Here is a 26930-nt window from a genome sequence, read left to right as displayed (position 1 = left end):
CGCCGTTCTCACCGGGTAGTGTTGTCCCGGCATCGGGAGAGTCCTCTCAGCGGCTGGGCCACCTGGAATGGCCACTTTCTAGCTGGAGACCGCGGCTTCCGAAGCCGACAAGGCCGCGCCGGTTTGGAGCTCCCATGCTCCCGATGTTGAAATCGGCGTCGCCCGTTCCGCTCCGCAGCCCGGAGGCGTTGAACACGGCGCTCACAGCTCACCGGAGCTCCAGCACGTCGAACCAGCGCGGCGACCCAGGCAAGGCATCGCCCGCTCCGCTCCACGATAGCGCTCCAGCGCTGTGCCGCCACTGAGGCCGAGGTGCTGGGCGGTCCCCGCCAGGAAACGGCGTTCCAAGCCCGCTGGTAGGCCACAAGGACGGGTCGACAGGCAGCCCGGAGAAAAAGCTGCCTCACCGACCAGGTAGGGACCTAGAAGTAAAATTGACCCCAACCCCCCCCCCCCATTAAAAAGTCCATGTCTCCAAACATCACTAAACAGGACTCACTAAAAACTTTAAAAAAAAAGCGAATTAAAACGGACGGCTGCTCCCCAAGATGGCTCCTCCTACTTGAGTAATCCCTTTTCCTCTTTTACATTGTTAATTTATTGCCGGAAGTCTTTAGATATGTTGTGAAAATGGTACCCGCTGAAGAGGAGGAGAGCTTCACAAAGATTTTTTTTAAATACCTACAATTCTTTTGACTTCCAGGCAGAAGCTCATATCATTAAAACATTGCTAAAATACTAGCTTAGTGATTGTCAGGTAACAGTGTAACACTGTTTGGCATAGGTTCTCTTGGTGTTAATCATGTCTAGTGCAGAATTATTGTGTTTATATCAGTTACATCATACTGCCCTGTAATCCATAATTTCTGTCCTTAGAAACTACAAAAAGATGCTGGAATACCTTTTTTATATATTTGATCCAGAAATATCCAGTAGAAAGAATGAAATCCTATGTATTCTTGAAGATGGCTTCAAAGAAGCAGAAGCATATAAGGTATGTAACATTTCAGTAAATTAAACTCAAACATGAAATATTCCATTTTCAACCATTAACTTTACATCTCTCTCTGCAAATGCTTCCAGATCTGTTGAGTATCTTCAGCTAATTTTATCAATACATGCACCGCTGCATTATGTGCCAATAGATAATGCAGTCCAAGAGAGCTGGGTATATATCATTCTTTCTCTGCTGAAAATAGTGAATGAATAGTCTCATGATAATTGCTTGGTGTAAAGTCCCTTTGAGTGCATGCATGTTTCTTGTCGGACATCACATATTAATGTGGAGATGTAAACAGTTAGAGGCGATGTTGTATAAACAGTTAGAGGTGATAACACAATAATGTTACTCTCAGCCGCTGTATAATCGTGCATTCCACATCAAGCCTGACATCTTAGCAGTAATGATGTCACCATTTTCATGCGGGAAATGGGACCCTTAATATACCAAAGAGCATGTGATTAGATCAAGGACTTTGCTCTCACAACTTTGCACCATAGGCACATATAGGCAATGTTCAGGCAACATTGGGCAATGTCATGCTGCCATACAAAATGTGATAGAACTGATCAACGGAATGTTCAAATAAAAGATTTTACTGCAATGACTACTTTGGAGGGTTTCTGTAATACTTGACAGATGAATTTCAGATATCCCAATCTTAAGGGTTCATGTCTTAATCCTAACATTATGATGAGCAGGCCCAGTTCCCCATTAATTAACTATGACCTTCCAACGAACAGTCCCACCTCTATCACAGTGTCAAAACAAAAGCAACACAGCATAAACATTATAATCCAAATTTATAAATCTAAATATTTATCATTTTATCATAAAATATTATCATTTTATTCTCATGTCCAAAAATCAGATAATTTCACCCTTCAATATACTCAATACTTGATAATCCGTACACCTGACTAGCATTGAGGCCAGTTTATTGGCTATATTTAGATGTGGCCCTTGTGGCTAAATGGATCAGGGGTATGGAGAGAAGGCAGGTACAGGATACTGAGATGGATGATCAGCCATGATTATATTGAATGGACGTACAGGCTCGAAGGGCCGAATGGCCTACTCCTGCACATATTTTCTATGTTTCTATTAACAACTATGTATAAAGAAATTTGCTATAATCTCTGATCAAAACACTCAAGGTCTTATCCTGTGACTATGCCTCCTAGCAACACACACAGTGGAGGAAACTGCTTTGTCACATCTACTCTATAAAATCAATATCTCAAATAAATAATGTATTTCTTTAAACAAGTACAAGGTGGCCCTCCCGTAACAAGGTGTTCATTGTTCTCTGTGACTTGCCTATATTTATTTGATTAAATTTGTTTGCTTCATGACATCTTGGATATATTTTCAATATCTAATCTCGGACTTTATACATGAAAATCCTTTAAGTACAAGTACTAATTGCGGTCCAAAGACATCCCAGAGAGTATTTTATTAAAAATTAAATTAAATCACTGTCAGGTCCTGTTGCAGAATTTGATGTTGGACTATTATTTACATATGAATCTGGGTTATTGTCTTGAGTGATACAATTTTTAACCATTTATAAATTGTGATTGAAAATATCACAGTAGATCATTGTCAAAAATATATAATTGATTTTTAAGTTTGATATTTGATGATCTAACTATTTGTACTTTCCCAGGTTAAGATGCCATTGAGGAAGTGAGATTTTAAGTTTCCCTCAAATACCCATTGAGTTTTCAGAGATTTTGGTACTGTTTTGCAACGTGCTTTGTACATTGCCGTTAGCATCCTTAATTATTTTGAGTAGTCTGGAGTTATTACCAATTTAAGAGTCTACCAATTTTAGAGATGTAATTCATCTGTTGTTATGAGATTTGTTTTTATGCAAATATATTTTTTAACATTAATAATGTTATTCTTTTTTGAAAAGTGTATAGATTTTATGCAGTTGCCTCTCAAAAATAGGTCATCATTAATGGTAAAAGGAACTACGAATATTCCACATGATAAATATAATTAGTGAATATATCTTTGTATATCTTCACAGTTTCTAGGACGTGATGAGGCAGTTCCTCTCTGCAACAGTATCAGCTTATGTGAACAACCCAGAATAGAATACCTGCAACAACAAGCAAATGCCTGGAATACAAATTTTCTTGATCCGGTACCTTTCAGATATGGTAAAAGAGACTGGTGTAATGGCATTTTGTTTTTGTTCTTTCTTGCTGTATTTCCTAGTACTGTTTTCATAAAAATAATTAGTTATTTTATTTAAATATGGTATACTGGAGTCTACTAACGTTGAATCATAGAATGGTGCAGCCCAATTGGAGATCATCAGCCTATTGTGCTTATATCAATTCCCATGTTTTCCCCAGGTTCTTGCTATTTTTTTATCCATTTACTTTTTGGGAACTGAATGATTTCATCTCAAATGTTTTATTCCTCATGTCACGCTTGACAATCATGTGAATCAATATTTTTGTTTTTAAGCTTTTGAAAACAATTTTCCTTCAATTATCCTAACTTAATTCCTGATATTTTTAAACATTCAACTAATTTCCCCTTAGTCATCTTTGCTCTGAGGCCAACACCTTTGCGTCTTCTGTCTCTCCCTCAGACAGTATTATTTAAGCTCTGGAAGCAATCTCCTGAGTATGTTCCACACCCTCTGCAAAACATTCACTTTCTTCTTTACATGTAGTGACGAAATATGGTTACAATATCTCACAAATGTTGAACCCTGCTATTTCTGGCACATACAAAGATATTTGCACATAGATCCGTAAACCTCTAATTTTAAATGGTGTACAAGTGAATTAAAATACATATTTCTGTTATATTGGGATTTAGTAACTAGTAACAGAGCAGTTTTTTTTCTTCTGTGGAGTCACCAGTCACAGGTGAAAAAAAGCCTCTCAATCTATGTGGTTTGATTGATTGAATTGAATTGAATACTTTACTGTCACAGTCACAGTGAAATTCTTTGCGTGCATACCATGCCAAGGTATGCAAATAGTCGCTTACAAAGTTACAAATCCCCTCCCATCCCCCTGCGCCAGTTCCCCCTTTGTTCTTCCCCTCCACCCCTTCCCTCACGGCGGTCCATTGTCCATTGTTCGTCCCCCTCCCACATGGCGGTCCCCCCACGCCGGATTGTCCTTTGTTCATTGTTCCTCATGGCGGTCCCCCCCATGCCGGGTCCCCATTGGCCATTGTTCAACCACCAACCCCCCCCCCACACTGAGTCCTCCTTTGTTCCTTCCCTCGGCAGCGACGTCCTTACTTCCACTTGTCCGTCCTCGTCCGTCGATCGGCGCCATTGTCGACAGCCTCACCAACTTCTCCACTAACGCTGCCAGGTCCTCTCTGGATGACTCCGTGGCACCGACCCAAGTCACAGCACAACAAACCTTAGGTGACATATATGACAAATAAATATTCTTGCTATTGATCTTGAATATCTATATGCACACATGCAATCCAGTTTTTCAGCTTCACTTGGCTGGTACATTACCAACTTTAGGAATGCCTCGTGTTGCTCCTGGCATTCCCCTCTCATTGATTCAGGTTTGGTCCCCTGGTTTGAAAGTAATGGTAGATGGAAGGTTATGCTGGGTCATATGTTTACATGTACTGATGGTGCGCATTTCTACAGTCTCTGTTGGTTCACAATGTCTCATGAATGCTCGATTTTGTTCTGCCAGGTTCAGTTGTTCATAATCTATCCCAGTTGGCACATTTGTAATATCATAACACATGATGGAGAGTGTTTTGGTGTGAAGATGTGTCTATGGCTGCACAAGAACATGTAGTGGGGATAGAATAGAATGCGTTTTATTGTCATTGAAACAGCTTGGTTTAAACAAAATTGCATTTTCTACAGTCTTACATTACAAAAAAAAACAAGACCCACACTTAACACAGTTTACACAAACATCCATCACAGTGAATCTCCAACACCTCCTCACTGTGATGGAAGGCAAAAGTCTTATCTCTTTCCTTTGTTCTTCTCCGGCGGTCCAGCAGTCGAACTGCAACATCGAGGCGAACTGGGGCTTGATTGATTGATTGATTGATAGAATTTATTGCCACACAACCAGGGTCGGTGGAATTTTGGGTTGTCAGCAGCGGTACAATAATAAAGAACACACAACCACAATAAAAAATATAACACAAACATCCACCACAGCATTCATCGCTGTGGTGGAAGGCACAGAACTTGGCCAGACCTCCTCCATTTTCCCCAGTGGTCGAGACCTCCACCCTCCGCAGCCATTGCTGCGGGCATCCAGATGGTAAGGGACAAAGTCAAAGGCAAGGTAAGTCCAGGATCAGCTCTTCCCCACCAGAGACCGCGGCTTCAGGCTGGTGTAGGCCGCAGGCCGGTGGTTGAAGATTTAAGGGTCCCGCCGCGCCGCAGCCAGAAGCACCGCAGACCAGGGCCGGTGGTCGAAGCTCCCCTCCAGGGGTGATGGTAAGTCCATGCTGGACCCGCGGTAGAAGTTGGCCGCGGGCCGGCAGTGATGGCTTCTTCTTCCCCCGGGTCCCCCACAAGGGAACTGTAGACGCTGTAGATGCCGCGCCAGCTGGAGCTGTGCAGACCGCGGCTTCAGGCTGCCGGCTGCCCCGGGCCAGCGAAATGGAGCGCTCCCCTCCAGAGAGCCCCAGCGAGGGCTCACCCGCTCCACGCTGAGAGTCCACGCTGCGCCCGCCGTTGAAGCCCCGGGCGCGTCTCCGGGAAAGGCCGCGCCGATCCTTGCTGTTAGGCCACGGTGGAGGCGACCTGGAAAAAGTCGCCCCTCCTTGGAGGAGGCGACCAAAACGGTTTCCCCCTTACCCCCCCACACCACCCCCCACACAAAACATACCGAGAAACATCAAAAACATACTTTAAAACATACTAAAAAAATAAAAAAAAAGTTGAAAAAACTAACGCGCTGCTGACAGGCTGCTGCCATTGCAGCGCTCCCGATGTTAAAGCCCCCGGCAGGTGATGGTAAGTCCCGTGGCCGTTTAAGCCACGTCGGGCGATGTTAGTCCCCGCTCCGAGTCCTTTAAACCCCGCGATTGCAGTGGGGGAAGTTTCTGTTGCGGGAGCTCCGAAAAGCGGTCTCCCACCAAAAGTGGTCTCCCACCTGCGAGCTCCCGATGTTCCTGTCCACCGGGCAGGAACCCCCCCCCCCTCATATACACAGCTAAAGAAAGAAAATAAAAACTAGCCTTAGAGACATACATTTAACAAGACAAAAATGGAAAAAAAAGACAGATGGACTGCAGTCGAGCCTTATTTGGAGTATTCTGGTAGAGGCTGAGGAGAGGGTGCAAAAGAGGTTTACAAGAATTCTACCTAGAATAGAGGCTATCACCTCTAAGGTGAGGTTGGATAAACTTGGATTGTGACTAGGATTGGAGTTATGGGGAGTATCGAAGTATATAAAATTATGAAATACATGGATTGGGGCAGCACCTTTTTTCCCCCAGTGCAAATGTCAAAGACTAGAGATCAGAGAGGGAAGTTTAAAGAATATGAGTGGAACAAGTTTTTTTCCAGGGGTGGTGGAGGAGGCAGATACAATAGTGATGTTTAAGAGGCCTTTAGATTTATACATAAATATGCATGTAATGGAGGGATATAGATCACATACAGCCACAAAAGTATAACTTGGCATTGTGTTTGGCACAGACATTGTGGCTGAAAGTCTTATTCCTGTGCTGCACAGTTCTTTGTTCTATTTTAATATTTTCTCATACTTTGTCTCGATTTGTTGCTTGTCTTTGTTTCTGCTATTTCACTTACTAGTTTTCTAACTTCCAATTCCTGCTTTGTTTTTCTCAATGCTGAGCTCTCCTTAAGGTTTCCACTCCTCTGCCAAGATGGTTTACACCCTCCCAACATCACTACCATCCCCACTGCAACTCCCCTGCAAGGACGTCAAACCAGTGTCTAATTTATACTGTTTTACACATGGTACAACTGCTCCAGAAATCATTCCAGTGTCTCAGAAGTCTAACAGCCTCCCTCCTGCATCATCTGTCTGATTCCTTGCTGATTTCAGGGGAGAAAGATAACTTATTTTCAATTAAAGATTGGAAGATTGATCAAATAAATCCTCAATAATTTGTTGCCTTTCAATACTCACTCCACGGGACAGACATACTCTACTGTTTGATCCACTTCTCATGGCTGGTGCACCTCTTCCTCCTCAGGAAATTGCATTGCTCCCTCATAGTGTTATATTGTAATGCATGCAGCAAGTCATATTGAACCATAAATCTCCTTCTGAGGCTGTCCAGGACAACCCTTCCAGATCCACCTGGACAGGAAGCATTGCCTAAGGGTGCCATTATGTGACAATATCCCTGTAATTTATGCATATGAACTGTGCTCATTCTCGCACATGCTCAGTAAATCAGTCTTGATTTTTTTAAACCTTTGACTTGGAAATAAATCACTCCTGTTTTAGATTCCAACATGAGTGTGTGTGTAGCCATCTTTCTTTGTACATTATGTACTAGTTTACTGATTTTATAAGCAGGCAGATATCAAAACATGGTGGCAGCGGTGAAAGTGAACATTTGTGAATCAAATAGACGCTATGATGATTAGAAAAAATGCTTTGAAAAGCTTTCAAGATTCAATGTTTCAAAGCTCAGCGACAGGACTAGCTGCATGCATGAATGAATGCAGGTCAGTGAACACACAAAGACAAGACGCTGCATGTAAATCAGCGTTGTGGGAGTCAAAGTTTAAAACGACGTGCTGTGAGACTGATTAAAGATTAAATAAGCTAGTAAGAGCGAGGGAATACGCTGATATTTCAAAATGGCGCAGACCCGTCCATCTTTTCACGTGGCTCCGCCACCCAATCTAAAGCTCAAAGAGAACAGGGTGGGAGAGTGAAAAATGTTTAAACAAATGAATGAAAATTATGCAGTGATAACAGAACTGGATAAGAAGGAGAAACAGTATTAAAAAGCAGTATTCCTGCATACTGTTGGACTGGAGGCTGTGCAAATCTACACTATCCTGAAGTTCGAGAAGCAGATGAGACAGATTTGAAAGTCATCATCAACAAGATGTCTACCATCATAAAGTATAAAGTAGCCTTTAATGTCATTCAAACTGTCTCCAGTTTAAATGAAATTGCATTTTGATCATCATAGGAGAGACGAATTAAACCTATGAAAGATTTGTTTTCAATAAACGAGACCAGAAATCAGGGGAAAGCATATTGCAGAGCTGAAGGAGCTTGCTAAAACATGCAACTTCTGTGAGTGCCTGAGATAAAGCTTCATTCGAGATCGCATCTCATTGGTATTGCAGAACGGTCAACTAGGAAGACACTCCTTCAAAAGAGGATTCTGATGCTGCAGAGGATTGGACATATGTAGATCCTCAGAGGTAACAGCGGCAAGAATGCATGTCATCAGCGAAGATCCTACAATACACAAGGTGGAACGATTCAAACCAAGGGAAGAGATGTTTGATTTTCCTTCTCAGACGAAGAATCAGGGACTAGTAAAGTGCAAGTTCTGTGCAAGGACGCACAAGCGCAGTAAGGAGGAATGCCCAGCGTTTGGGAAGAACTGCAACAGATGCAGACGACAAAACCACTTTGCCTGCTGCTGCCGCCAGCAGAGGAAAGAGAGCATGCAGAAACGGGGTCTGCACAAAGTCATAGAGACATCTGACCCAACGTCCATTTCCAACACAGAGTCTGTGAGTTGCATTGAGATCAATGCAGCCGGAAACAGTTCCTCTTCAGGCCTGTTGGCTGAGATGCAGGTCGGCACAGCAGCCATCAAGTTTCAGATTGACTTGGGTGCCAGTGTTAATGTGATTCCCAAGCATCTTGTAACCAACAAAGAGGACATTAGACGAGAGAAAAACACCTTAAAGATGTACAACGGATCCAACCTGCTGGCGGAAGGTTGGGCGAAAGTCGTACAAGACGAACAACAAGAAGTACCGGGTTCACTTCATAGTGGAGCAGGAAGGCTGGCTCACACCGCTCCTGAGTGGCAAAGCTGTGCAACGGATGAAACTCATCATGGTTCACTACGAGAACTTCAAGAGCCTGAATGCAGTTAGGGAGGCTGACTCATTACTCAAGAGACACAAAGATGTCTTTGACGACAAAAGACCTGGGAGACTGCCTGGCAAGGTCAAGTTGGTAACTAGGACGGAGGATGTGACCTCACCACAGTGTTCGGCAAAGCCGGTACCTGTAGCCATGAAAGAGATCGTCATGAATGGCCTCATGAAGCTGGTCGAGCAGGACATCTTGTTAAGTTGAAGAACCAAGTGAATGGTGTAGCAGGCTGGTCGTTACGGAAAAAAAGGACAGCACAGATTTGAGGTTCTGCATAGATCCTAGAACCCTCAACAAAGTCCTGAAAAGGGAGATCCACAGACTACCAGTCATAGAGGATGTACTCCCAGAGCTGTCCAAGGCGAAGATTTTCACCAAATTTGACCTGAAGTCAGGATATCTCCACTACGAACTAGACGAGGAGAGCAGTTTCCTAAAAACTATGAACACCCCTTTTGGGAGATATTGCTGGAAGAGGTTCCCATTTGGACTGAAAGTAAGTCCACAGATCTTCTAGAAGAAGCTGCAACAAGCCCTTGAAGCATCAAGCTGAACCGGAAGAAGTCGGTAGTGAAAACTACGCGTATCACATTTCTAGGACATATAATTACAGATTGTGGACTGAAACTGGATCCGAAGAAGATCCAAGCTATCCTAGAGATGCTCAACCCTACCATCCAACAGAAATCCAAAGATTACAAGGCAGTGTAAACTACTTGGCAAGATTCCTGCCAAGGTTGTCGGACACAATCGAGGAGGAGATTTGAGGAGATTGACCCACAAAGAATCAGAGTGGGAATGGTCATCAGAACACGACACGGCAATGTCAAAGATCAAGGAGCCGTTGACAATGGCACCTATCCTGGCATACTACACACTAGACGAACAGCTGACCATAAAATATGATGCAAACAAGGCAGGTCTAGGTGCAACACTTATGCAGAAGGGACAACCACTGTCCTATGTGAGTCGTGCATTGACGCCAACCGAGCAGAGATATACGCAGATTGAAAAGGAGGCACTAGCAATAGTGTTTGCCCTCGAGCGCTTCCATCAGTACACCTGCGGACAGAGAATGATCATTGAGAGTGACCACCATTGGAAGTCATAGTCAAAAAGCCTCTGCATAGAGCACCAAGACGTCTCCAGGGCATGATGGTGAGGATGCTACACTATGATATCGAGATCAAGTGGGTAAAGGGAAAAGATATGCTCTCCCGGGCATACCTCCCTGACACCACAGGATCAACCAGATTCACTGATGTCAACGTAGTTGAGTCCTTGAGCATGGGAGGACAAGGTCAAACGCATCCAAGCCCACATCAGGGAAGACGAAACACTCCAAACAGTTAAGAGAGTAATCCAAAATGGATGGCCAGATGGCAGAAGTTCCAGAGGCAGCACAACCGTACTTCAACATCAGAGATGAATTGAGTGTGCAAGACGGCCTAGTATTCAGAGGTGACAGAGTTGTAATCCCTGTCACTCTACGTAGGGATATGAAGGAGACACTCCACACCTCTCACCTTGGAGTAAAAGGAACCCTCATACGTGTTAGAGAATGCATTTTCTGGCCTGGAATGAACTGTGATGTGAAACAGTTCATTTCAAACTGTGAAGCCTGCAGCATGTATGAACAACAGAATCAGAAAGAAACTCTAAGGTAGACAACAATGCTGGAGAAACTCAGCGGGTGAGGCAGCAACTATGGAGCTAAGGAAATCGGCAATGTTTCAGGCAGAAACCCTTCTTCAGAAAGAAACTCTGATGCCCCATGACTTCCTAGATCGGGAGAAAATGGAACCAATATGTTTGAACTTGAGGGAAAGCACTATTTAATCACAGTGGACTATCTATCTAATTTCTGGGAGATAGACAGACTGTACGACCTGACCAGCAGGACAATCATTGTGAAACTCAAGAACCACTTTGCAAGATACGGAATTCCCAGCGCTGTGGTAAGTGACAACGGGACACAGTTCCCATCAGAGGAGCTCACCAAATTTGCCAGGAAATGGGCATTTGACCACTACACAATTTCTCCAAGACATAGCCAAGCTAATGGAAATATGGAATTGGCAGTTAAGGCAGCTAAGCGATACCTGCAATACCCCTGCGCAAGGATTGAACAGTAATCCTGCACAAAGACTACATGGAACGATAACAAGGACGACATCTAACCTCCTCAAGCCACGTGGTGCTGAGATACTCACAGAAGAGAGGAAAAAGATGAAGGATTTGCAAGGAAAACAATCAAATATCTACAACCGACATGCCAAGGATCTGCCAATCCTGGAAGAAGGTGATGTCGTAAGACTCAAACCTTACAAACTAGGAGATACCAGATGGCAGAGCAACAGTTCAGAGACGACTGGATGAGAGATCATACAAAGTCGAGACATAGTCAGGACTTCTAATCCGACGTAACCGACTGCGAGGGTGGTGAAAATTGCCCAACGCATCACCGGTTCCACGCTCCCCTCCATTGAGTCTGTCCAAAGCAAGCGCTGTCTGCGGAGGGCGCTCAGCATCGCCAAGGACTGCTCTCACCCCAACCATGGACTGTTTACCCTCCTACCATCCGGGAGGCGCTACAGGTCTCTCCGTTGCCGAACCAGCAGGTCGAGGAACAGCTTCTTTCCGGCCGCTGTCACTCTACTAAACAACGTACCCTCGGTGACTGCTAATCCCCCCCCCCCCCCCCCCCCCCCCCCCCCGACACTTATTATTATTTTTTTTTTATTCAAATCGTTTGCTATGTCGCTCTTCAAGGGAGATGCTAAATGCATTTCGTTGTCTCTGTACTGTACACTGACAATGACAATTAAAATTGAATCTGAATCTGGGATCTGAAGAAGACCGGAGAACTACCTCCACACATAACTCCAGAGAAATCACCAGACGTGGAGAAGACTGAGAAACTTTTGCAACCTCAGTTAACATGGAAAAGATCAACACAACATGCATCACCGGAAAAAGAGGCAACTCGTGAAACTCTTAACCCAGAGAAATCAAAACAAAAACAAAGTGACACAATAGAAGAAAATTAAACTGATGCACAGAATATACCTACTGAAAAGAAAGACATTTCTGAAAGAAACACCATCACAAAGACTAGCGCAGGTAGAGCTGTCAAACCGCTGGAAAGGTACGGCAAGTATGTCACGAAGTAATGTGTTTTGCTGTGATGGACCTACCTGCTTATGTGAAGAAAGCATATGAACATTAGTTTATGTTATTGAAATGTCACAAGTGTGACTATGATTGAAATTGTGAAATAAGACAGAACTGTTAAGTTAAACCATATTACTATGGTGTAATATTATGAAAAGTGTTTACGTTTACTTTGTTTTGAGATTGTCGGAAATGTAATCCCAAAATGTCAAAAAGGAAAGGATGTGGCAATATCCCTGTAATTTATGCATATGAGCTATGCTCATTCTCGCACATGCTCAATAAATCAGTCAGTGACCTTTGACTTGGAAATAAATCATTCCTGTTTTTGATTCCAACATGAGTGTGTGTGCAGCCATCTTTCTCTGTACATTATGTACTAGTTTACTTATTTTATAAGCAGACAGATATCAAAACACAATATTTAGCACAGCGAAAAACCTTGATGGATCTATAGTTCTCATTCTTGAGAGGTTTCTCTCGAAACCATTAATTTGATTAAATTCAAGAAGCTACCAAAGACTGATGCTTCACAACTGATGCCAGGAAGCTGAGCACAGTAACCTTCCTGATGAAATGCAATTACTTTGAGTGTTGTTCTTCCATTAGGTTCAAGAATAATGATGGGCTTGCACATTCTAAGATCTGATGTGCACATTTTTGTTGGTTTTTACTTTGAATCTGCATTGATTGACCTATCAACCAGCAATGAACCAGTGCTGTCATCTGTTTAGAACTACACAGTTTCCTTGCTTTACTTTATTCAGGATACCAAAGAAATTGATTGCAAACCAAATTGGTTGTGGGAAGAAAATGTCCAGCCAGACATTTTCTTTGTTCCATACCAGTGTTATTTTTTTATCCATACTTTCCATATTAAACTTGATTGAATATAAGCATTCTATTGTGCTTGACATATCTTAATTTAATTATACCATTTTTATTTTAGGTCAGCTGATCATTGCCAAAGTATTCCTTGGTCATAGTGTTCAAGCCTATGATTCAGACCAGGTTCAACGGTTAAAGTACCCACACGTAAATTCTGTCTATAGACCGCAGAAGATGGATGGCAGATCTACCATAGACAAAGGTACAAGGTTTGGAAAACGTATCCAAATGACTTATTGCTCTGTGTCCCTATAATTTGTTCCTGCCAGTTATTTATCCAAGAGTCTTTTGAATGTTACTAGAGAATTTGCTCCCACCTTGCTTCAGCCTATGGATTCCAGATCACAATTACACACTTTTTTTTAACTTGGTATGTTTGGTTAATAATCTTAAATTTGCATAATCTTGTTCATGACCTTTTGTCATAGAAACAATTCTTCCTAATCAAAACCATTTATCATTTAGGGCATCAACAAATCTCTTTGTGTTAATGGGATTCGCTATGTGATTGAAGTCCCACATTCCTCCTTATAGTATATCTCTTATGCAACCTCAACAAGGCAAGATAGGCTTCATGAAAGGTGTTAACCAGAACTATACACAACAATTGAGTTATTCTAGTTGAAGTCACATCAAATATTTATGACAGTTTAGTACAATGTAATTGATTAATGCCTCGGTTAGTAAAGCAAAGAGCCATATGCAATTCCAGCAATACATAAAAACATAGAAACATAGAAAATAGGTGCAGGAGTAGGCCATTTGGCCCTTCGAGCCTGCACCGCCATTCGATATGATCATGGCTGATCATCCAACTCAGTATCCCATCCTTGCCTTCTCTCCATACCCCCTGATCCCTTTAGCCACAAGGGCCACATCTAACTCCCTCTTAAATATAGCCAATGAACTGGCCTCAACTACCTTCTGATGCAGAGAATTCCACAGATTCACCACTCTCTGTGTAAAAAACTGATTTTCTCATCTCGGTCCTAAAAGACTTCCCTCTTATCCTTAAACTGGACCCCTAGTTCTGGACTTCCCCAACATCGGGAATAATCTTCCTGCATCTTGCCTGTCCAACCCCTTAAGAATTTTGTAAGTTTCTATAAGATCCCCCCCCTCAAGGAGGAGCCATCTTGGGGAATGGCTGCTAACCAGCAGCCGTCCGTTTAATTCATTTTTTTTGCAGTTTTAGTGAGTCCTGTGCCTTGTCTGTGGGAGAAATTACTTTTTAATGTGGGGGGTAGGGGGTAATAATATTTCTAGGTCCCTACCTGGTCGGTGAGGCAGCTTTTTCTCCGGGCTGCCCCGTCGACCGGTCCTCGTGGCCTACCAGCGGGTGTGGAGCGCCGTTTCCTGGCGGGGACCGCCCAGCACCTCGGCTTCGGTGGCGGCACAGCGCTGGAGCGCTATCGCGGAGCGGAGCGGGCGATGCCTTGCCTGGGTCGCTGCGCTGGATCGGCGCGCTGGAGCTCCGGTGAGCTGTGACCGCCGAGATCAACACCTCCGGGCTGCGGGTCTGCGGAGCGGAGCGGGCGGCGCCGACTCTAACCTCGGGAGCCTGGGAGCTCCAAACCGGTGAGGCCTTGTCGGCTTCGGAAGCTGCGGTCCCCAGTTAGGAAGCGGCCATTCCAGGTGGCCCAGCCGCTGAGAGGACTCGCCCGACGCCGGGGCAACACCACCCGGCCAGAACGGCTAGGTACATCGGGCCTCCGTAGAGGCAATAGCGGTGGCCTCAATAGGCCTGAGTTTGGGAGAACTGGAGATGGGGACTGGACATTGTGCCTTCCCCCACAGTGGTAACCATTGTGGGGGAATGATTTTTTTGTGTGTAAGTTAATATGTTAGTCTGTGTCCAAGATGGCTGCCGTGAAGGGAGAGTGGACGCTGGTGCGGTTTAGCTGCCGCTGCTCTCTCTTCACATTGTGTTTTTGAATTTTTGTCCTTGGAGCGATTTCTGTCTTTAATTTGTGTATTGGTGATGTCCTTATTATTTATTTTACTCCGACTATATGCTTTTTCTCTCTTGTTAATCTCTGTAAGGTGTCCTTGAGACTTTGAAAGGCGCCCGCAAATAAAATTTATTATTATTATTAATCTTCTGAATTCCAGCGTGTACAAGCCGAGTCTATCCAGTCTTTCTTCATATGAAAGTCCTGACATCCCAGGAATCAGTCTGGTGAACCTTCTCTGTACTCCCTCTATGGCAAGAACGTCTTTCCTCGGATTAGGAGACCAAAACTGTACGCAATACTCCAGGTGTGGTCTCACCAAGACCCTGTACAACTGCAGTAGAACCTCCCTGCTCTTATACTTAAATCCTTTTGCTATGAATGCTAACATACCATTTGCTTTCTTCAATGCCTGCTGCACCTGCATTCCTACTTTCAATGACTGTTGTACCATGACACCCAAGTCTCATTGCATCTCCCCTTTTCCTAATCGTCCACCATTCAGAAAATAGTCTACTTTCCTGTTTTTGCCACCAAAGTGGATAACCTCACATTTATCCACATCATACTGCATTTGCCCACTCACCCAATCTATCCAAGTCACCTTGCAGCCTCCTAGCATCCTCCTCACAGCTAACACTGCCCCCCAGCTTTGTGTCATCCGCAAACTTGGAGATGTTGCATTCAATTCCCTCATCCAGATCATTAATATATATTGTAAATAGCTGGGGTCCCCTGCTATAGAGAATACACTCTAGTTATCCTAGCTTTATCCTATAGGCTGGTGAGTCTTACATCAGTGGTAGGGGAACTATTGGAGAAAATTCTTTGAGATTAGATTTACTCCCATTTTGAAGAGAATGGGTTAATTAGGAATAGCCAGCACGGCTTTGTACCTGACGGCTCATGCCTCACTTACTTGATCAAGGTTTTTAAGGAGGTGACAAAGATGCTCTATGAGAGTAGGGCAGTGGATATTGCATACATGGATTTTAGTAAGGCTTTTGATAAGGTCCCTCATGGTAGGCTGATCCAGTAGACTAAGATTTATGTGATTCACGATGACTTGGTCTAAACTGGCATATTCGTAGAAGACAAGGTTGTGGTGGAAGGTAGATATTCTGGCTGGAGGTCTGTGACCCATGGAGTTCTGCACGGAACTGTGCTGGGATCTCTGCTGTTTGTGATATATATAAATGACCTAGACATAAATAATCAGTCTGAGGAAGGGTCTTGACCCGAAACGTCACCTATTCCTTAGCTCCATAGATGCTGCCTCACCCGCTGAGTTTCTCCAGCATTTTCGTCTACCTTAGACATAAATAAGGCTTGTGGAGGAGGAGGTGTTGTGGGGGCGGGGAGGTGTGTCAGCAGTTAGGCTTGTGGGGGGGAGGGGTGTGTGGGCGGAGGTTGTGAGGGGGAAAGGGGTGTGTGGGCGGGGAGGAGCTCCGAAAAAAGTGGGGAAGATCCATGGGGGAGCGGGGGCATCACAGGAGGGGGGAAAGAGCCAGCGAGGGTGACCAGAGGGGTGGTGGCTGGAATTAGCGGTGCGATGGGGACTCATAGCGGGTGCAGGTTGTTCTCCACCGCCTGAGTCTCCACTTTCCATTTGGCGATATTTCTGACTGCAGGCTGGGCCGGGTCTCCAACTCTGGGCTGGGCTGGGTCTCCCAAGCTGGGCTGTGCTGGGCAGGATCTCCGGCGCTGGGCTGCTTGGGGCTGGGCTGCTTGGGGCTGGGCTGCATGCTTGAGGCTGGGGTGCATGCTAGGGGCTGGGCTGCTTGGAGTGGGGCTGCTTGGAGCGAGGTTGGGCTGCTTGGGGCTGGGCTGGGCTGCTTCGGGTCCCTCTGAAAGTCCGATTGGAAACCTCCGCCGGCCATCCTCAGCTCCAGTAAATATGCGATGGTGCAGGAAGGGGCGGACCATCCCGGGGAGTGACAGGGGAAGAGACTAATCTGCGTGGCGCTGATTAGCTGGAGAAGCGATCGATCTGCGCGCGCGCGGTTTGTAACATTTTCATACCTCGCTAACTTTTACGACATTCAACTGATCGGAACAAAACTTGGTGCACTCACAGCACAGGAGAAGGGTAAGTGAACTGGTGACTAATCATAGCGCTATCGCGAACCGTTTTGCGCAAATAGAAACACCGCCAAACTGGAAAATAACAAGATCAGTTTTAGTTATGTATAGATTATATCTCCTAGTCACTTCTTTTTGCACACTTAAGACAGTCATTTTTTTACAGTGCACATCCATAAACTGCAGTGTAAATAAATTGCCATGATGAGGTCCCTCGGTTTTTTAACCTGTGTATTGTGTTTGTAAATAATTACTATAAAACAATCAAAATTTGTAAATATTTAGTTTTTTTTATTGCTTCTCCTATTTCATGTACCATCAAGGAAAATCAAAATCCTTAAAACTCCATAGCAGCTGTGAATGCAGTCTTCGTCAATACGAGTGGTTTGTATTTGACCATGACCTTGTTGTGCCTGAATACCTAATCGACTTTGAATACATAACACAGGTATGGATAGAAATTATTTTAAAAAAATACCAGGCAAATTATGATGTGCTGTATTTTAAAGAATATTTTACATTGCTGAAAAGGTAATTATTTTCTGATTTGAATTTTATTAATACAAATAAGGCATGTGACCCAACTACCTATAGGATTCCTTGTTAAGATCATCAATACATGAGGAAAGCAGTGATGACAATTCTGATCCCAGGAAAATACCATTGTATATTTATGACCCGTCTGACGACAACCATTTGCAGTACTATCCTCCTTGTGTTCGATGTGCCATTTTTTTCTACAAAATTGACAATTTTGTTAAAATATCTATTATGTTGTACTTATTGAACATAATCATTACGATACTATTAACATATTCTAGCCTCAAATTCCATTCTCATCAATAGAGAAATAGAAATCTTTGAGAATATAAGAAACTGATCAATATTTTGTCTGCCCTTCTTAGTTTAAAAAATGTGACTAACTTTTGCAGCAATAATTGGACAAACCATGCTGGCTGTGGTAGATCCTCTGGTGTTTCACGGCAGATCAGAATATGTCATTAACTTCTAAAGAAACATTTCAATCCTGTGGTGTCATCTCTACTCCATCACTGGACTCTACATGTAGTCCAACTAGAGCCAGATTGTCATGGGATTCCACTGCTAATTGCAGGGAAATCTATTTCTCTGATTCAACACCAGCTGGTCTTGGCATGAGATTGGAATCTTCATCACCGCAAGATAAGAGGATAAAATTGTTGTTATTTCAGTGATTGAAGTGAACGTATAAAAGCTTTACATTCGCTTTTCTTTAAACATTAATTTGAAAAATATTTAAGGCAATTATTATTTCTAAATTCAGGGAAAGATAGCCGACTGGATAAAAAATGGCTTCATGGAATGAAGATGGTGGAGGGTTTTTTTTGGACTGGAGGCCTGTGGCCAGTGGTATGCCTCAGGGATTGGTGTTGGGCCCATTGCTGTTTGGGGTTTATATCAATGGTTTGGATGAGAATGTACAAGGCATGATTAGTATGTTTTCAGATGAACAAGTGGGTGATATTGTAGATAGCAAAGATAATTATCAAAAATTACAGAAGGAACTTAATCAGCTGGGCAAGTGAGCTGAGGCATGGTTAATGAAGATAAGTGTGTGATGTTGTATTTTGGGAAGTCTAACCAGGGTAGGACCTTCTCTGTGAAAGTCAGGGCCCTGAGGGGTATTGTAGAGGGATCTAGGAGTTCAGGTAAGCGGCATCACACGTAGATAGGGTGGTCAAGAAGGCGTTCAGCACATTGAGCTTCATCAGTCAGGGTATTGAGTGTAGAAGTAGGCATGTTATGTTACAGTTGTATAAGATATTGGTGAGGCTAGAAAGACCAATTTACTAACCATGAGGCATAGATTTAGATAATTGATTGAGGGATCACAGGTTAGATTAGTTTAGTTTAGTTCATTTTAGAAATGCAGCATGGAAACAGGCCTTGAGGTGGAAACAGTCCTTCAGCCTACCATGTCCATGCCGACCACTGATCACCCATTCACATTAGTTCTATATTTTCTCATTGACTCCCTGTACCCTGCAATTTTACAGAAGCTTATTAACAAAAGAAAATAGGTGCAGGGGTAGGCCATTCGGCCCTTCGAGGCTATGGCTGATCATCCACAATCAGTACCCCGTTCCTGCCATCTCGCCATATCCCCTGACTCCGCGATCTTTAAGAGCTCTATCTAACTGTCTCTTGAAAGAATCCAGAGAATCGGCTTCCACTGCCTTCTGAGGCAGAGAATTCCACAGATTCACAACCCTTTGTGTGAAAAAGTTTTTCCTCATCACCGTTCTAAATGGCTTACCCCTTATTCATAAATTGTGGTGTCTGGTTCTGGACTGCCACAACATCGGGGACATGTTTCCTGCCTCTAGCGTGTCCAAACCCTTAATAATCTTATATGTTTCAATATGATTGCCTCTCATCCTTCTAAATTCCAGAGTATACACGCCCAGCCGCTCCATTCTTTCAGCATATGACAGTCTCACCAGGAATTAACCTTGTGAACCTACACTGCACTCCCTCAATAGTAAGAATGTCCTTCCTCAAATACAGGGCCCTGTACAACTGCAGAAGGACCTCTTTGCTCCTAAACACAACTTCTCTTGTTATGAAGGCCAGCAGGCCATTTGCTTTCTTCACTGCCTGCTGTACCTGCATGCTTACTTTCAGTGACTGATGAACAAGGACCCCCAGTATCTCGTTGTACTTCCTCTTTTCCCAACTTGACACCATTCAGATAATAATCTGCCTTCCTGTTTTTTATACCAAAGTGGATAACATTTATCCACATTAAACTGCATCTGCCATGCATCTGTCCACTCACCCAACCTGTCCAAGTCACCCTGCGACTTCATAGCATCCTCCTCACAGTTCACACTGCCACCCAGCTTTGTGCCATCTGCAAATTTGCTAATGTTACTTTTAATCCCGTCATCTAAATCATTAATGTACATTGTAAATAGCTGCGGTCCCAGCACCGAGCCTTGCAGTACCCCACTAATCACTGCCTGCCATTCTGAAAGGGACCAGTTTATCCCAACTCTTTATTTCCTGTCTGCCAACCAATTTTCTATCCATGTCAGTACCCTACCCCTAATACCGTGTGTTCTAATTTTCCCCACTAATCTCCTATGTGGGACCTTATCAAATGCTTTCTGAAAGTCCAGGTACACTACATCCATTGGCTTTCCCTTGTCCATTTTCCTAGTTACATCCTCAAAAAATTCCAGAAGATTAGTTATGCATGATTTCCCCTTCGTGCTGACTCGGACCGATCCTGTTACTGCTATCCAAATGTGCCGCTATTTCATCTTTTATAATTGATTCCAGCATCTTCCCCACCACCGATGTCAGGCTAACTGATCTATAATTTGCAGATTTCTTAAAAAGTGGGATATTATTAGCTACCCTCCAATCCACAGGAACTAATCCTGAATCTATAGAACATTGGAAAATTATCACCAATGTGCCAACGATTTCTAGAGCCGCTTCCTTAAGTACCCTGGGATGCAGACCATCAGGCCCTGGGGATTTATCAGCCTTCAGTCCCCTCAGTCTGGCCAACACTATTTCCTGCCTATTGTGAATTTCCTTCAGTTCCTCCGTTATCCTAGATCCTCCGGCCACTAGTACATCAGGGATATTGTTTGCCTCTTCCTTAGTGAAGACGGATCCAAAGTACCTGTTCAACTCGCCTGCCATTTCCTTGTTCCCCATAATAAATTCACCCGTTTCAGTCTTCAAGGGTCCAACTTTGGTCTTAACTAATGTTTTCCTCTTCACATACCTAAAGAAGCTTTTACTATCCTCCTTTATATTCTTGGCTAGCTTCCCTTCGTACCTCATCTTTTCTCCCTGTATTGCCTTTTTAGTTATCTTCTGTTACTCTTTAAAAGTTCTCCAAGCCTCTGGCTTCCCGCTTATCTTTGCTATGTTATACTTCTTTTCTTTTCTTTTTATACTGTCCCTGACTTCCCTTGTCAGCCACGATCGCACCTTACTCCCCTTGGAATTTTCTTCCTCTTTGGAATGAACTGATCCTGCACCTTCTTTATTATTCCCAGAAATACCTGCCATTGTTGTTCCACTGTCATCCCTGCTGGGGTATCTTTCCAGTCAACTTTGGCCAGCTCCTCCTTCATGGCTCCATAGTCGCCTATGTTCAATTGTAATACTGACACTTCCGATTTTCCCTTCTCCCTCTCAAATTGTAGATTAAAACTTATCATATTATGGTCACTGCCTCCTAATGGCTCCTTTACCTCGAGTTCCCTTATCAAATCTGGTTCATTGCACAACACTAAATCCCGAATTGCCTTCTCCCTTGTAGGCTCGAGTACAAGCTGCTGTAAGAATCCATCACAGAGGCACTCCACAAACTCCCTTTCTTGGGGTCCAGTACCAACTTGATTTTCCCAGTCCACCTGCATGTTGAAATCTCCCATAACCACCGTAGCATTACCTTTGTTACGTGCTAATTTTAACTCGTGATGCAACTTGCACCCTATCTCCAGGCTACTGTTTAGCGTCCTGTAGATAACTTCCATAAGGGTCTTTTTACCCTTACAATGGGGTGGAAGATTGCAACCTTCACGTGGTCCACCCTGTTTCGACTAATGCAATTAACTCGACGTGCACAAACGGAAGATCAAATAGAACAAGTTGTCCAACAACTTTAGGCTGTGCACGCCACACGAAAGAAGACCCTTACAATTTCTCAGTTCTATCCTCAATGACTCTAGATCTCCTAATTCTATGTCACCCCTCGCAAGGGACTGAATTTTATTCCTCACCAACAGAGCTACCTCACCCCCTCTGTGCACCTGCCTGTCTGTCTTTTCGATAGGACGTATACCCTTGAATATTCCGTTCCCAACCCTGGCCCTCTTGCAGCCATGACTCTGTAATTACCACAACATCATACTTGCCACTTTCTAACTGAGCCTCAAGCTCATCCACTTTATTTCTTATACTTCGCACATTCATATACAACACTTTATCTTCGGTATTCACCTCCTCTCTCACACTATTGGTCCTGGCCTTCCTCTCTTATCCCTTCTTGAACTTTCCTTCCCATTAATTCTGGAGTCTTTTGTAACTTTTCCTGTACTCACTTCCTCTTTAACTCCATCTTCATACTCTCAATTTGTCAACCCCTCCCCCCCCCACTATTTAGTTTAAACCCACACGTGTAGCAACCTACAATGCTAACCTACAAACACGCACATCTTTAGATATGGGAGGTGATCAGAGCACCTGCAGGCCACCCAAGTGGTCACAGGGTGAATGTGCAAACTCCACATGACAGCACCGGAGGTCAGGATCTAACCAAGGTTTCTGGCACTATGAGGCAGCAGCTCAACCAGATGGAGCACTATGCTGCTTGAATTTGTTTCGAGATTTGTTTCTCCCAGAAGGCATTATGATCTGTTGTTCATTTGAACCAGAAATCTCATTGCATTTAAAAAGTTCTTGAAGTGCCAAGACCTGTAAAGGTAAGGATTGAAAATTAGGTTTAGACTAGATTGTTCTAAAAGTATGGCATGGATATGCAGGAAAGAATAGTGACCTTGCATTATATTGACTTTCATTATTCTGTAACTCCAAAATGCAAAGAGTTATGTTAAGGCTTATTTAGTCAATAACTTATTCATTTATCCTCATTCTTGTATGAAATAAATGAATACAAAATACTAATAGATGAGACATTTAGTAGAATATTTAACTGTGTGTGTTTAATCAATATTTCATACAAATTATATTTTATATAGAATGATCAGCAGAAATTTTATTCTGCTTTTTCTGAAAATAAAACATCTCAAAGGAAGTGCAGTAAAGCAGAGATAATGATAACACAGCATTCCATGGCACTTGATGATGACATTCTGAGAATGGAACCTCTTGTGAAGCAAAAACCAAAAATCCTAAGCCTGGAAGAAACAACATTACTTTCTATATCTAAAGGTTCAGCATTGAATCAGATCACCGTGAGTTATTTCCAGTCAACTTTATATAAAGTAACTAAAGATTTTGGCCAAACACTGGTTCCTGATAACAACGCCAAGATTCACGTTGAAGTATTCACAATTTAATGGAAATAAGGATGTTATGAATAGATATGATATCTTTAAGATGTTTTAATGATGCATCTGATATATTGTGCAATATTTACCTAATGATAACAATTTACTTCTTTACGTTAAAAAAATGAACAAAGTTCAATTAGAATTGGATTGGAATTGCTTAGATACATAGATTCATATACAATAGCTGCAGGAGTGGGCCATTCGGCCCTTCGAGCCAGCACTGCCATTCAATATGATCATGGCTGATCATCCACAATCGGTACCCCGTTCCTGCCTTCTCCCAATACCCTTTGATTCTGCTAATCCTACGAGCTCTATCTAACTCTCTTTTGAATGCACCTGGTGAATCGGCCTCCACTGCCTTCTGAGGCAGAGAATTCCACAAATTCACAACTCTCTGTGTGAAAAAGTTTTTCCTCATCTCAGTTTTAATTGGCCTACCCTTTATACTTAAACTGTGTCCCTTGGTTCCCCAATATTGGACTTCCCCAATATCGGGAACATGTTTCCTGCCTCTAGCATGTCCAATCCCTTAATAATTTTATATGTTTCTATAAGATATCCTCTCATCCCTCTAAATTCCAGTGAATACAAGCCCAGTAGCTCCATGCTTTCATCGTATGATAGTCCCGCCATCCCGGAAATTAACCTCGTGAACCTACCCTGTACTCCCTCAATAGCAAGAATTTCCTTCCTCAAATGAGGAGACCAAAACTGCACACAATGCTCCAGGTGTGGTCTCACCAGGGCCCCGTACAACAGCAGAAGGACCTCTTTGCTCCTATATTCAACTCCTCTTGTTATGAAGGCCGACATGCCATTAGCTTTCTTCACTGCCTGTTGTACCTGCATCCTTATGCCCCTGTCCCACTTAGGAAACCTGAACGGAAACCTCTGGAGACGTTGCATCCCACCCAAGGTTTCCATGCGGTTCCTGGAGATTGCAGGTAGTTGCCGGAGGTTGCAGGTAGTGGAAGCAGGTAGGGAGATTGACAAAAACCTCTGGGACCACACGGAAACCTTGGGTGAGGCGCAAAGTCTCCAGAGGTTTCCGTTCAGGTTTCCTAAGTGGGACAGGGGCATTACTTTCAGTGACTGATGTACAAGGACACCTAGGGGTCTCGTTGTACTTCCCCTTTTCCTAACCTGATACCATTCAGATAATAAACTGCCTTTCCGTTCTTGCCACCAGCGGATATCCACACATTTATCCACATTATACTGCATCTGGCAAGCAACTGCCCACTCATCCAACCTGTCCAAATCACTGTGCATCCTCATAGCATACTCGTCACAGTTCACCATTCCACCCAGATTTGTATAATCTGCAAATTTGCTAATGTTACTTTTAATTCCTTCATCAAAATCATTAATTTATATTGAAAATAGCTGCGGTCCCAGCACTGGGCCTTGTGGCACCCCACTAGTCATTGCCTGCCATTGTGAAAGGGACCCGTTAATCCCTACTCTTTGTTTCCAGTCTGCCAACCAATTTTCTATCCATATCAATATCCTACCCTCATACCATGTGCTCTAATTTTGTCCACAAATCTCCTGGGTGGGACCTTAACAAAGGCTTTCTGAAAGTACAGGTACACATCATCCACTGGCTCATCCATTTTACTTGTTATATCCTCAAAAAATACCAGAAGATTAGATGAGCATGATTTCCCCTTCATAAATCTATGCTGACCTGGACCGATCCTGTTACTGCTATCCAAATGCGCCGCTATTACCTTTGATCATCGACTCCAGCATCTTCCCCACCACTGATGTCAGGCTCACTGGTCTATAATTCCCAGCTTTCTCTCTCCCTCCTTTCTTGAAAAGTGGGATAATATTAGCTACCTCCCAATCCACAGGATCCTGAATCTATAGAACATTGGAAAATTATCACCATTGCGTACATGATTTCTAGAGCCACCTCCTACAGTACCCTGGGATTCAGACCATCAGGGGAATTAGATCTTCATTCAAATGCAGCAAGAACATATGCCCTCTTGATAATCAGTGAAGATTAGATTTTGCACAATGAGATTTATCCACCCTTAGGCAGATAAATTGACTTATTTCTCTTTTCTTTCTTCGTAGTGGGAGTTAAATTTGACTCCTGCATCATCATAAGCTTTTATAGAATTGGTCTTGCAAAACTTCGACAATGCTGAAAAGAAAATGCGCAATATCTCTTGAAACAAATTTGGCAATGTAATTTTGTGTTACTTTATTCTTTTTTTATCTGTTATTGTGGGAACCAGCTGTTTTTCATATCATGTTAGATAGCATGTTAACAAATTCAAGTTTACTTTTGATTTGCTTTCAAAATTTGCTATGAAAACCAATTATAGTTTTAGAAAATTATCTAATTTATATTCCCAACTCCCCAGTTTGACAAGGCCAAGGGGAAGGAGAGGTGCAGGCTGGTCCAGTAGGAAGTGAGGGCAGTGGTAGAGGAGGAGAGGTTTACCAGAGCGTTTGGATTGAGGCAACAGGGAGCCTGGACAAGGTGGGAGCAGGCCATGGACAGAAAAGTCACATGGACTGAGCTCTGGCAGGCTGAACCACAGTGCATCAAGTTCCTAGTCCAGGCAGTGTATGATGTCCTGCCCAGCCCATCGAACCTCTTCATCTGGGGCAAAGTGGAATCTCCGGATTGCCCGCAATGCTCGGGCAAGGGGACGTTGGAACACATCCTGAGCTGCTGCCCAAAGGCTCTTGGGCAGGGCTGGTACACCTGGCATTACGATCAGGTTCTTAAACCCATTGCAGAAGCCATCAGTATGGGAATCAGCAGCTGCAGACGAGCACGCCCCACCACCCAGATGATCACCTTCGTGCAGGCCGGAGTGCAGCTGCCAAGAACCACAGCAGCCAGGAATCTTGGTTGACTGCGCAGGACTGGCAGCTTTCTGTAGACCTGGTGAAACAGCTGAAGTTCCCGCAGCACATTGCCACAACCACCCTGAGGCCAGACATTCTCCTGCTCTCAGGCGAACAAAAACATTGTCTTGTTGGAACTGACAGAGACCGTGGGAGGAGGCCCACGAGAGGAAGGTAGCCAAGTACGTAGAGCTGGTCATAGACTGCCGTAAGCAGGGCTGGAAGGCAAGATGTATGCCCATCGAGGTTGGCTGCAGAGGTTTTGCAGGGCATTCGCTCTACAAAGTCTTGAGTGCACTGGGCATCAATGGAATGACGAGGAGAAGAGCCATCAAGAACACCAGAGGCAGTGGAGAAGGCCTCAAGATGGCTCTGGATCAGGAGAGAAGGTCCATGGGGAGGAGCGAATGCCACCTGAACACAAGTCGTGGTCTGATCAACCACGGCTGGGTCGCCTGGGTGAGGGTGTCTGATGTTGAAAGACCCGAAACACCCAATGACCCCAGGTTACATCACTGATGACGTGTTCAGGAGCATCAGTAGATGTATTTTTATCAATCAAAAACATGGTGTTTTTTAACGTAGGATATATTAACTCCCAGAAAGCGGCAACACAAGTAGCTAGAGTGGTAAAGAAGTCATATGGTATACTTGCCTTAATTGGTATTAGAGCATTAGGTATAAGAGTCAGGAAGCCGCTTTGAGGACTTAGGTTATGCCTCATTTGGAGTATTGTGTGGTTCGGGTTGTCCATTACAGAAAGGATGTGGAGAGTTTGGAAGGGGTACAG

The 26930-nt window shown here is 43.6% G+C and overlaps 1 protein-coding gene across 1 annotated transcript in view; it reads left to right on the top strand.

The window, feature by feature from the left end:
- lrrc9 (leucine rich repeat containing 9) overlaps positions 1-26930 on the top strand; it is a 142816-nt gene that overhangs the window by 41787 nt on the left and 74099 nt on the right. The window contains exons 12-16 of the mRNA XM_055640334.1: positions 877-994; positions 3039-3171; positions 13211-13351; positions 17507-17631; positions 22949-23164. Of these exons, the coding sequence (XP_055496309.1) occupies positions 877-994; positions 3039-3171; positions 13211-13351; positions 17507-17631; positions 22949-23164 (733 nt within the window). The remainder of the gene's footprint in view (positions 1-876; positions 995-3038; positions 3172-13210; positions 13352-17506; positions 17632-22948; positions 23165-26930) is intronic.

Source organism: Leucoraja erinacea, chromosome 9 (assembly GCF_028641065.1).
Source record: "Leucoraja erinacea ecotype New England chromosome 9, Leri_hhj_1, whole genome shotgun sequence".
NCBI classification, from domain to species: Eukaryota; Metazoa; Chordata; class Chondrichthyes; order Rajiformes; family Rajidae; genus Leucoraja; species Leucoraja erinaceus.
This window is presented reverse-complemented; position numbering and strand designations above follow the sequence as displayed.